The following is a 13,161-nucleotide window of genomic DNA, read 5'->3' as shown; positions in this document are numbered from 1 at the left end:
AACATCGATTTGCAATAAAATCATAGTATCGAATCGCAATACATATTGCTTATGCTTACACCTATCCAGTCCTCATATCACTTACACCTATCCAGCCCTCATATCACTTACACCTATCCAGCCCTCATATCACTTACACCTATCCAGTCCTCATATCGCTTACACCTATCCAGTCCTCATATCGCTGACACCTATCCAGTCCTCATATCGCTTACACCTATCCAGTCCTCATATCGCTTACACCGATCCAGTCCTCATATCGCTGACACCTATCCAGTCCTCATATCGCTTACACCTATCCAGCCCTCATATCACTTACACCTATCCAGTCCTCAAATCACTTACACCTATCCAGCCCTCATATCACTTACACCTATTCAGCCCTCATATCACTTACACCTATCCAGTCCTCTCAGATCGACACAAGTATCTTGTCTTAGAGTTTATTTGGGATTCAACGTCTCTCTACAAACCCCCAACACACCAGACTTTAAGACTACAGGGTTCGAGTTTCATAGCTGTTTAAACCCCAGCCAGTACTGACTGGTCTGTCGGTCCACTTTATCTCTGAGTTTATCACACAAGGCTGTTAGTTAACTATGAAACAGGAGAGGGTCTACTCTGCGTACACACACACACACACACACACACACACACACACTTAACTAAGAAATGGGAGACATTTGTTAATCATTTCAACAGAACTGTTACCAAAGGTTTATCTTCATGTGATGTAATGACAGTGTGTGGCTTTTTATTTCATAGCTACAACATAATGTGTTTATGTTTTCATGTATTGCATGTAAATCACACCTGAGAGAAATACTTAAATCTGGCAAATCCTCTCAAATATTTGCTGTGCACTTGATTCAGGCTAGTTTAACTAGTGTGCTTGGTGGACAGATTGTACCGGTCGTGCATATCACATGTAACTTGGCTCCGGTCTGACGATGTGTCTATGTGAGATGGACAGTGTGGTTTTTCTATTTTATAGCTACATGTTTTGATATGTTTTCATGTCTGTAAACTTGGCTTGCTTTTCGGTGTCTAGGCACTTTGACAACCAACTAATATAAGAATGGATTTGAAATACATTTGATCGATCGATCGATCGATGTGTCTTTGTGTTGTAGACCGAGGACCCTACGATGGAGCGGCCGTACACGTTTAAAGACTTCCTCCTACGGCCACGAAGGTCAGTTCCAGACTACCGACGAAGGTGACAGGGAACTACACACACTCGGACGCATTGACACACACACAAACCATGTCCACCTGTTGTTGCTAATCCAAAGGAGATTCATGGTTAGATATCACTGGAACTACAGGCTTATGTCATTAATGGTATTTGGTTTAAAGTAACTGTACTGTAATCATTGTTAGCTAAGACTGTTGTCATTCCTCCTCCTCTGGTTTCTGTTGAATTCCAAATATCGTTCTAATTCTAGACATGAACTTAAATAGCATTGTTAAAATATTCCCCATGTATTGTTTAGGGGGTGCTAACAGGGCTTCCATAGAATGTTGTAGTGTCATTTTAAATGCATCATCGCCCAACTCTCTGAAATTCATGGCTCTGGGTATAAAACCATCTGTTTCTACCTTTGGTTTCTTTTGAATAACTCCCAACTAACTGCCATTTTGGTGTCCTCTTCTGTCTCCAGCCACAAGTCCCGGGTGAAGGGTTATCTACGGCTAAAGATGGCCTACCTGCCAAAGACTGGAAGTCCGGAGGAAGAGACCACTGAAGGGATTACCAGGGAGGAGGCAGAGGTAAGAAGACAGGGACACGCACAAGCGCACAGCTTTTTTTTTTTACGTGAAATGTCAGGACATTTTGGGGAGTAAAAATGTGTTTTCCCTAAGCCTAACCTTAACCCCAAAACCCCTAATCTTAACCCCAAACCCTAAACCTAACCGTTAAGCTTAAAATAGCGTTTTAACAAATTCAGTACAGTCCTGATTTTTTGAAAATAATATCATTTTCCTACATACAGTGCATTCAGAAAGTATTCAGACCCCTCAACTTTTTCCACAATGTTGTTACGTTACAGCCTTATTCTAAAATGGATTAAATAGTTTTTTTCCCCTCAGCAATCTACGTACACACAATACCCCACAATGACATCACAATACCCCATAATGACATCACAATACCCCATAATGACATCACAATACCCCATAATGACAAAGCAAAAACAGTTTTTATTTATTTTTTCTTCACATTTATAATAAAAATAAAAAAATAACTGAAATATCACATTTACAAAAGTATTCAGACCCTTTACTCAGTACTTTGTTGAAGCACCTCTGGGAGCGATTACAGCCTAGAGTCTTCTTGGGTATGACGCTACGAACTTGGCACACGTGTATTTGGGGAGTTTCTCCCATTCTTCTCTGCCGATCCTCTCAAGCTCGTGTCAGGTTGGATGGGAAGTGTTCTTGCACAGCTATTTCAGGTCTCTCCACAGATGTTCAGTCGGGTCCAAGTCCGGGCTCTGGCGGGGCCACTCCAGGACATTCAGAGACTTGTCCCGAAGTCACTCCTGCGTTGTCTGGGCTGTGTGCTGTTTTTTAGGGGAACCTTAACCTCAGTCTGAGGTCCTGATCACTCTGGAGCAGGTGTTCATCAAGGATCTCTGTACTTTTCTCCATTCATCTTTCCCTCAATCCTGACTAGTCTCCCAGTCTAGTCTCCCACCAAGCTTCATCAGAGGGATGGTGCCAGGTTTCTTCCAGATGTAATGCTTTGCATTCAAGACAAATAGTTCAATCTTGGTTTTATCAGACCAGATCATTTTGTTTCTCGTGGTCTGAGAGTCTTTAGGTGCCTTTTGGCAAACTCCAAGCTGGCTGTCATGTGCCTTTTTACTGAGGAGTGGCTTCCGTCTGGCCACTCTACCATAAAGGCCTGATTGGTGGAGTGCTGCATAGATGGTTGTCCTTCTGGAATGTTCTCCCATCTCCACAGAGGATCTCTGGAGCTCTGTCAGAGTGACCATCAGGTTCTTGGTCACCTCCCTGACCAAGGCCCTTCTCCCCTTGATTGCTCAGTAAAGGACACCAATAATAAGAAGGGACTTCCTTGGGCCAAGAAACACAAGCAATGGACATTAGACCAGTGGAAATCAGTCCTTTGGTCTGATGAGTAGAAATGTTAGATTTTTGATTCCAACCGTGTCTTTGTGAGACGCAGAGAAGGTGAATGGATCACCTTTGCATGTGCGGTTCCCACTGTGAAGCATGTAGGAGGAGGTGTGGGGTTGCTTTGCTGGTGACACAGGTGAATTCAAGGCACACTTTACCGACATAGCTACCACAGCATTCTGCAGCGATACGCCATCCCATCTGGTTTGCGTTTAGTGGGGCTATACTTTTTTTTTCAACAGAATAATGACCCAACACACCTCCAGGCTGTGTAAGGGCTATTTGACCAAGGAAAGTGAAGGAGGTGCAGCATCAGATGACCTGGCCTCCAAAATCACCTGACATCAACCCAGTTGAGATGGTTTGGGATAAGTTGGATCGCAGAGTGAAGGAAAAGCAGCCAACAAGTGCTCAGCATGTGTAGGAACTTCTTCAAGACTGTTGGAAAAGCATTCCAGGTGAAGCTGGTTAAGAGAATGCCAAGCGTGTGCAAAGCTGTCATCAAAGCAAAGGGTGGCTACTTTGAAGAATCTCAAGTATAAATATATATATTTTTTTGTTTAACACTTCTTTGGTTACTACATGACTCCATATGTGCTATTTCATAGTTTTGATGTATTCACTATTATTCTCCAATGTAGCCCTTGAATCAGTAGGTGTGTCCAAGCTTTTGAGTGGTACTGTATATACATGCATACAGTTGTGGAGGTGGAGTAACAAAAGTCTGTTACTGCCAACAGGGAGTCTGGAGAAAACGTCTAGTCTGTTCTGGTCTGGCCTCTCTTTCTGGAAACACCATTCACTCGCTCACTCACTTCCCCACTTCCTTTCATTTTCAAAAGTCTGATCTAATGGAAAATTAAAGTATGTGTTTGGTGTGTGTTTCTGTACGCTTCTGTGTGCCAGTGACTTAATCTGAGTAAGAGAGCGAGAGAGGGCAAGATGGCTTATAGTTTTTCACTCAGAAAAATGAGGCCTAGATAGGGTGACATATAGCTAGTCTCGGTACCCGTCTGTTTAGCCATCATTCCACTCTTTGTCTTGCTAAACATCTTTGGCATATGACACCGAGTAAGAGTGGAATTTTAGCTTAACAGACGGGTACCCAGGCTAACATTTAGCAGGAGAACTGAAGGGAGAAAAAAAACTGAAAATCTACAACGATCTTGCGAGATCTCAGACAGACAGACAGCCAGTGGAATGTAAGGTACACCAAAAGGGAAGAGCTGTGTTTTGTTTCCTGGCTGTGCCGTGTCTCTCTCTCTGTCTGTATCTTTGAGCACTCTCCTCCTGTGCCTTGGTGCTTCTCAGGGCTGGGAGGTGAACGACTCTGCCGATCCCAGCGTCCAGAGGCCCCAGGCTGTCCAGCCCCCACTGCCCCCAGGATGGGAGGAGAAGGTTGATAACCTGGGCAGAACCTACTACGTCAACCACAACAACCGCTATACACAGTGGAAACGACCCAGTAACGTGTATGTATACACAGCTATGTTATCTTTACACACAGTTATCAGAACTGCTCTAGGTCCTCTGGTTTCCTCCAGGGCTCTGTACTAGGTCCTCTGGTGTCCCCCAGGGTGCTGTACTAGGTCCTCTGGTGTCCCCCAGGGTACTGTACTAGGTCCTCTGGTGTCCCCCAGGGCTCTGTGCTAGGTCTTCTGGTGTCCCCCAGGGCTCAGTGATAGGTCTTCTGGTGTCTCGGTGCTAGGTCTTCTGGTGTCCCCCAGTGCTCAGTGCTAGGTCCTCTGGTGTCCCCCAGAGCTCTGTACTAGGTCCTCTGGTGTCCCCCAGGGCTCGGTGCTAGGTCTTCTGGTGTCCCCCAGGGCTCGGTGCTAGGTCTTCTGGTGTTCTCCAGACTCGGTGCTAGGTCCTCTGGTGTCCCCCAGGGCTCGGTGCTAGGTCTTCTGGTGTCCCCCAGGGCTCGGTGCTAGGTCTTCTGGAGTCCTCCAGACTCGGTACTAGGTCCTCTCTTGTTCTCTCTGTGCACAAACATGTCAAATGTTAATTATCTCTTCTCTACAGGGATGATGTTTCGGAGGTGGAGAATGACAATCAGCAGCGGGCGAACAGCATCCAGGCCCACCGGGTTTTCAGGTCTAGACGACACATCTCTGAAGACCTGGAGAACGAACACACAGAACCCAGAGACATGGAAGATGTGAGTCTGACCTTTGACCGCTCGACTGTACAATATGTTTTAATCAAGATCTTCGTAAATCCAAGGTCATCTATTGCTTCATACCAGGACAATATTTCACCTACATTGTTACTTAAAATAGGTTAATGGATAAATGCCTTATCTTTACTGCAGAATACAGAAGGATTTCCCAAACTAGTCAGTGGTACAGTACATACTCTCGCGCACTCTCTCTCTCTGCACAGTCGTGGGAGCCAATCACTGAAGAGAGTCCAGACGGCCCCCTACCTGGCCCCTCCTCCTCAATGGCGACGGCCATCCCCCAAACGCCTGCCCCACCACCCCTCCAGGAGTTCTCAGAGGAGATCAACCTGCACCTCTCTCTCTCTCCAACCCCATCCGGCCCCCCGCCTGACATCAACGGAGAGGTGGCCGCCCCCAGCCACGCCTCTGCTGTGGTGAGAATCACTGACCAGTTTGATTCTGTTAGAGGCAAATTCAGCACTTTTTAACCTCATTCATTAGCACCATTCCAGTATGTGTGAAAACATTTGTTCTTGTAGCCAAAAAGACGAGAAGAAAAAGTCTTAAGAAAACAATCCCTCCCTCCCTCCCTCCCTCCGTCTCCCCTCAGCAGAGCCATCTGACCTCCAGGCTACGCTCCTCCAGTATGACAGATGGGGTCAGTGACCAGGCCCAGCCTCCTCCTCCAGCGGTACGATACACCCACTCTTTCTTCATGCTCTCCTCTGTTGTTCCACCTCTGCCTTCCGAATCCTTTACTACACAGGCAGCTCTTTCTGTTCTCCTCCGGTCTTCCTCTCCTTTCCTCCTGTCCTCTCCTTCCCTCCTCCTGTTCTCCCCCCTCTCTTCCTCATGTCCTCTCCTCCTTTCCTCTCCCCTCTCCTGCTGTCTTCCTCCTGTCCTCTCCCCTCCTCCTGTTCTCCCCCCTCTCCTCCTCATGTCCTCTCCTCCTTTCCTCTCCCCTCTCCTGCTGTCTTCCTCCTGTCCTCTCCCCTCTCCTTCTGTCTTCCTTCTGTCCTCTCCTTCCCTCCTCCTGTTCTCCCCCCTCTCCTCCTCGTGTCCTCTCCTCCTTTCCTCTCCCCTCTCCTGCTGTCTTCCTCCTGTCCTCTCCTTCCCTCCTCCTGTTCTCCCCCCTCTCCTCCTCGTGTCCTCTCCTCCTTTCCTCTCCCCTCTCCTGCTGTCTTCCTCCTGTCATCTCCCCTCCTCCTCTGTGCTTGTTGTGATTCCTTACTGCCTGGTGGTGATTCACTCTGCAGTGTCAGGCTGTGTGTTTCTGTAACAGTGGCAGTAATTCTATCCTTCCTAATCAAACACATCCTAGACAGAGATCTGAGTCACAGTAGCCCAGGGAGCCAGTGCTTCTGAAGGGAAAAGCACAGGTGCTGATGTCAGCCTTTTATCTCACTGACCTGAATGAGTGAGTGGGTAGCTGGGGTTTTTACAACTGTAGCAGAATGAGGATTTTTCTAGACTGTTTTTTTTTTTCACAGTCAGAGGCTAAATCCAGTCACCACATGTTTCTGTGGTTTGACACACTTTCTTAGGAAGCATGTGTAGGTTGCAGATCTGGGTTCATATAATATTTGAAATCTTTCAAAGTGCTATGAGTGTTTGCTCTAGCCTACCTGGAGTGGCAGACTACTCTATTGGTTCCATTGTACCATGCAAGCTCAATTACGTACATCTTAAGTATTTGGATACTATGAACCCAGGATTTGGATACTATGAACCCAGGATTTGGATACTATGAACCCAGGATTTGGATACTATGAACCCAGGATTTGGATACTATGAACCCAGGATTTGGATACTATGAACCCAGGATTTGGATACTATGAACCCAGGATTTGGATACTATGAACCCAGGATTTGGATTCTATGAACCCAGGTCTGGTGTCAAAGGGATGATTTCAGTTTCCACATGTAGCTCAGTCTGTCCCATATACCGGTTTGGTTTGACACACTTTCCTGGGAATGAAAAGGAATGTGTAGGTTGAGCATGGTTGGTTGGTTATGTAATTCTTCCCCTGACTGGGCAGTGTTTCTCTTGCTGTGGAGTGCACCTCAGACGGAAGAAAGTATATCTACACAAATAAGCTGTGAAAAGGCTGTTTTAAATGGTTCTTGACATGGACAGTGTGTGAGACGACCTCAGTTATTGTAGAAGGGAGGGAAGGAAGCTACATGTTATTGGTTTGGAACAGCCCTGCACAGTTGACCCCTCTCTGCCTCGCCCGGGGTGAAACTTAGTTGTCGGCAATGTTCCCTCAGAAAAAAAGTCACTGAGCAAATTTCTGGTTTACTGAGTGCAAACTTGAACATTGTGAAAATTCAGTGCATCTTCTGGCGCGTGTTTACTGTGAACACTGAGGCTGTGCCCGTGAACACTGAGGCTGTGCCCGTGAACACTGAGGCTGTGCCCGTGAACACTGAGGCTGTGCCCGTGAACACTGAGGCTGTATCCACTTTAAGTTAGTTTTAACAGTGGCCAAGTAGGCTAATGTGGCTATTTGATCATAATAGAGGCCTACCAGAGTGGCCTACCAGAGTGGCCTACCATCAAAAACAATGGAGTAAATGCATCCCATAACATTTTAACATGGAAATAGCTGTTCTATTCAGGTCCCTTTTGGGGAAAAAATAAACATGCAGGACTTGACATTAACCTGTTTATCCACTTGTCCTTCAGACAATGTGACTGAAAATGATGTTTGTTGCAAGAAATCACTTTACAAAATAAAATGCATCATTATTCCCATAAGATTATTATAGATAGGCAGCATAATTTGTCTGATTATCGGCTACTTAGCTTTTTCAAGCCTGTCTCAAAATACAACACTGTCCCTTTAAGACAAAAAAAAGCTCTTTACCTGACTCGCTTTTCAAAGATGTCTAGAAATGTACACATTTTGTGTTCTTGTATGAAGCAATCACTCCCCCATTGCTGACTACACATTATCTATATCTGGGCTAATAACTCACTAACTAGCAAAGGATATGAACAGATGTACACACGTTGCTACATGTAGCTCTCGCTTTGATCTCAAAACAAGCTCATCTATTCACGAAGGCTCATGCTGTAAACACAGTCCAGTTCAAAGTGAATGACACACACATCTATGGCAGTGGTCTCTTTGCATATAGGCCTACGGCAGCTCTGATGGGTTATGGCACACCGGCTTGTGGAGAGTATGAGCCTGAGTCGTGCCTGTCAATGCAATAAAATGATACTCCGATGCTTTCTGCCTACAACAGAATCTCTTGCATAGTTAGTTTTGCATACCAGCATGCTGACCACACTGCTCGCGCGTGTCAACGAGCGCCATGTGGGTGATTGAAAGATACACTGAGGTCCACACTCCAGTCCAGTTGGTGGTGGTATAGCACCTTAAAGTTGGTTGCCAACCGCCATATAAAGTCCAAAAAAGGAGAAGAAGCCTGAAGGAGGAGAGATTACTAGAAACAAACTTTTACCCTTTTATCTGTGGATTAATTGTTAGAGTGGAGGACCTTGTGCATTTCAGGTACAATAACAACCCAATGTTTATATCCCAGGACAAATTAGCTAGCAACAGCAAGCTAGCTAAATTGCCAAATGTTTAATGCTTTTTGACCTGTCCCCAAATGAATATAGTTAGTTCAGAGTTTGTTTTGATATTTCGACCTGCGTGTCCTGATCGTGTCTGGTGTGGGTGGACAAAATCAAATGGGCAGCGGTCTGGTCCACATGTAAGTCTTGCATAGTTTTTAAAATGTTGGTATGTTGCATTAAAAGTGGCAAATATTGCGCTGATTCGATCACAATTCCCACAGTAAAGAGAAACGTTGATGGTGTTAACTAACGGGGGAAAAGTCTAGAAAGCTGTGTGAAGTTCAATTTCGTTGTTCTCTGCGCGGGCTGATATTTCTTCTGCATGGCAGTCCCTGGGGAGCTGCATGCATGTGCACGCTCGCAGCTTAGATGAAATGTTGGTTGTTGGTTCAGTATTTGGCAGCAAAAGTGTTTTGTTTTGTACTTTTTGAAATGTAGGCTTATGTCTTAAATGCAGTAAAGAAATGTAGGCTTATGTCTTAAATGCAGTGAAGAGTGCGATGTAGTTCCATGTTGCTCCATAAGGCTTATCAAAATAGTTTTATTGTTATTGACACAAAAAATAAGTTACTGTTGCTAATGACAAAGGAAAGGGTTACTGTTGCTAATGACAAAGGAAAGGGTTACTGTTGCTAATGACAAAGGAAAGGGTTACTGTTGCTAATGACAAAGGAAATGGTTACTGTTGCTAATGACAAAGGAAAGGGTCACTGTTGCTAATGACAAAGAAAAGGGTTACTGTTGCTAATGACAAAGGAAAGGGTTACTGTTGCTAATGAATAAGGAAAGGGTCACTGTTGCTAATGACAAAGGAAAGGGTTACTGTTGCTAATGACAAAGGAAAGGGTTACTGTTGCTAATGACAAAGGAAAGGGTTACTGTTGCTAATGACAAAGGAAAGGGTTACTGTTGCTAATGACAAAGGAAAGGGTCACTGTTGCTAATGACAAAGGAAAGGGTTACTGTTGCTAATGACAAAGAAAAGGGTTACTGTTGATAATGATAAAGAAAAGGGTTACTGTTGCTAATGACAAAGGAAAGGGTCACTGTTGCTAATGACAAAGGAAAGGGTCACTGTTGCTAATGACAAAGGAAAGGGTCACTGTTGCTAATGACAAAGGAAAGGGTTACTGTTGCTAATGACAAAGGAAAGGGTCACTGTTGCTAATGACAAAGAAAACGGTGAGCGTCAGTAATTTACTTATTTTTATTCCACCTTTATTTAACCAGGTAGGCTAGTGGAGAACAAGTTCTCATTTACAACTGCGACCTGGCGTAGTGCAGGGTGAGCGCCAATAATGGGGAAAAAAGCATTGGGAAGGGAAGAAAGGGTTAGAAAGAGTCCCACAGTTATTTGGTGTGACTGTGCCTGTAGCCTACTAGCTCAGTCACAGTCACACTAGTTCTCCTTAACATTGGCTGAGTGGGTGGGTAGTGTTATCTCACTTTGCATTCCACTCTCTTTGTGTGAGTTGGTGCTCTACTGTCATCAACAACTGTGTTGCTAGTCAGATCCATCTCACACGATTCTCAAAGAAAAAAAAAAAAGCTTAACACTTATTGCCTTTTTGCATCCATTAACAATAATCATTCAAACAATTCCAGATTTCTCAAATCGAAATCTTTTTATTCAGCTGTTTATATACTACTTCACTCTCAACCCGTAATCCAATCAAACGATGATAATCCACAACTATAATCCACCCACGGTAATCTGATTCCATGTGCCCCTTCCTTCACCTCTCCTCCTGTGTGGTCAGCTGTTTGGGTATGCGCCATGTCTCCTGTCCCTACCATCACAGGAGTCTATCCCCCTGAGCATGGCTACACTCCTCACCCAGCTGTACTCCTACTGTCCCCCGCCTCACCCCTTGGACTCTCTGACTCTATAGAGTCACCTCCTTCCCCATGTCAGTCTTTCCTGCTCCTCCACACATCACCTACCTGACCCCCTGCCTCAGCCTCACTGGACATATCTGTCCCTGACCCCCATGCCTCACCCTCACTGGCCATATCTGTCCCTGACCCCCATGCCTCACCCTCACTGGCCATATCTGTCCCTGACCCCCATGCCTCACCCTCACTGGCCATATCTGTCCCTGACCCCCATGCCTCACCCTCACTGGTCATATCTGTCCCTGACCCCTGCCTCAGCCCCCCCCCTCCCCTCCCCTCTAAAGAAAGCTGTGTTCTACCAGCAGAGCTCCCAGACCAGAAGAACCAGAGCTCTAACAGTCACTGGAGTTGAGGAGCCCATGGTAATGTTGTCCAAATCTGCCTCCTGTACATAAGTGTTGTCCCATTCTATATACTGTACATCTATCTACCTGCTGTACATCAGTAATGTTGTCCCATTCTATATACTGTACATCTATCTACCTGCTGTACATCAGTAATGTTGTCCCATTCTATATACTGTACATCTATCTACCTGCTGTACATCAGTAATGTTGTCCCATTCTATATACTGTACATCTATCTACCTGCTGTACATCAGTGCACCTCTGCCATATGAATATCCTCTCCCTCTGCACCGTTTTAGTTTTGTCCCCCTCCCTCCTCACAAACGTTATGTATCAAGCTGGTGGTTAAGAAGTTAGGACTTAGAGACTGGAGACTAGACCACCCGTTTCCCCTCCTGCTTCTGTGTTGTGACCCCTCGGTGGGAGAGTTCAGCTCAAGTACCAAGTCAATAAGTGTATATGCATTTCTTCATACAACGTTCAGTGGCTGTGAATTTGTGCATGTATGTGCGTGTGGTAGTGTTTGCTGCTCATCTGATAGGTCCACACATCATCACCGCCTGGGATGTATTTTAGTCTGTAATGAGCAGTTTGAGTGTCTTACTTAGGTATGTTAGGTTGCACAGTAAGGTTTGAGTGTCTTACTAGGTATGTTAGGTTGCACAGTAAGGTTTGAGTGTCTTACTAGATATGTTAGGTTGCACAGTAAGGTTTGAGTGTCTTACTTAGGTATATTAGGTTGCACAGTAAGGTTTGAGTGTCTTACTTAGGTATGTTAGGTTGCACAGTAAGGTTTGAGTGTCTTACTAGGTATGTTAGGTTGCACAGTAAGGTTTGAGTGTCTTACTGTGCAACCTAACATACCTAAGTAAGGTTTGAGTGTCTTAGGTATGTTAGGTTGTACAGTAAGGTTTGAGTGTCTTACTATGTGTGTTAGGTTGTACCGTATGTAAGTTTTAAGTGTGGCTTACTATATACAGTGCATTCGGAAAGTATTCATACCCCTTAACTTTTTCTACATTTTATTACATTACAGGCTTATTCTAAAATAAATTGTTTTTTTTCCCTCATCAATATTCACACACCACCCCATAATGACAAAGCAAAAATAGGTTTTGAGATATGTTTGCAAATGTATAAAAAAAACTGAAATATCACATTTACATAAGTATTCAGACCCTTTACTCAGTACTTTGTTGAATGCACCTTCGGCAGCGATTACAGCCTCGAGTCTTCTTGGGTTTAACGCTTCAAGCTTGGGACACCTGTATTTGGGGAGTTTCTCCCATTCTTCTCTGCAGATCCTCTCAAGCTCTGTCAGGTTGGATGGGGAGCGTTGCTGCACAGCTATTTTCAGGTCTCTTCAGAGATGTTGGATCAGGTTCAAGTCTGGGCTCTGGCTGGGCCGCTCAAGGACATTCAGAGACTTGTCCCGAAGCTACGCCTACGTTTTCTTGGCTGTGTGCTTAGGGTCCTTGATCTGTTGGAAGGTGAACCGTCGCCCCAGTCTGAGATCCTGCTCCAGAGTGCTCAGGATTTCATCAGGGATCTCTCTGTACTTTGCTCCGTTCATCTTTCCCTTGATCCTGACTAGTCTCCCAGTCCCTGCTGCTGAAAAACATCCCCACAGCATGATTCTGCCACCACCATGCTTCACCGTAGGGATGGTGTCAGGTTTCTTCCAGACGTGACGCTTGGCATTCAGGCCAAAGAGTTCAATCTTGGTTTCATCAGACCAGAGAGTCTTATTTCTCATGGTCTGAGAGTCCTTTAGGTGCCTTTTTGGCAAACTCGAAGTGGGCTGTCGTGCCTTTTACTGAGGAGTGGCTTCCATCTGGCCACTCTACCATAAAGGCCTGATTTGGTGGAGTGTTGCAGAGATGGTTTTCCTTCTGGAAGGTTGTCCAATCTCCACGGAGGAACTCTGGAGCCCTGTCAGTGACTATCGGGTTCTTGGTCACCTCCCTGACCAAGGCCCTTCTCCCTCGATTGCTCAGTTTGGCCGGGCGGTCAGCTTT

General features: G+C 45.3%; 1 protein-coding gene across 31 annotated transcripts in view; it reads left to right on the top strand.

Annotated features, from left to right (window-relative positions):
- The window catches only part of nedd4l (NEDD4 like E3 ubiquitin protein ligase), a 121,479-nt gene that overhangs the window by 66,143 nt on the left and 42,175 nt on the right, over window positions 1-13,161 (top strand). For 5 of the 31 annotated variants that reach the window (XM_036936857.2, XM_036936855.2, XM_090191691.1 and 2 more), the window contains 7 exons: window positions 1,134-1,219; window positions 1,665-1,773; window positions 4,459-4,619; window positions 5,170-5,305; window positions 5,530-5,742; window positions 5,919-5,999; window positions 11,102-11,158. In XM_036936857.2, coding sequence (XP_036792752.2) covers window positions 1,134-1,219; window positions 1,665-1,773; window positions 4,459-4,619; window positions 5,170-5,305; window positions 5,530-5,742; window positions 5,919-5,999; window positions 11,102-11,158 — 843 coding nt within the window. The remainder of the gene's footprint in view (window positions 1-1,133; window positions 1,220-1,664; window positions 1,774-4,458; window positions 4,620-5,169; window positions 5,306-5,529; window positions 5,743-5,918; window positions 6,000-11,101; window positions 11,159-13,161) is intronic. The other 26 variants (XM_036936856.2, XM_036936858.2, XM_036936851.2 and 23 more) reach the window with 7 other exon arrangements.

The sequence above is a fragment of the Oncorhynchus mykiss genome, chromosome 12 (genome assembly GCF_057628025.1).
Source record: "Oncorhynchus mykiss isolate SJ-2025 chromosome 12, ASM5762802v1, whole genome shotgun sequence".
In the NCBI taxonomy this organism is placed as follows: domain Eukaryota; kingdom Metazoa; phylum Chordata; class Actinopteri; order Salmoniformes; family Salmonidae; genus Oncorhynchus; species Oncorhynchus mykiss.
This window is presented reverse-complemented; position numbering and strand designations above follow the sequence as displayed.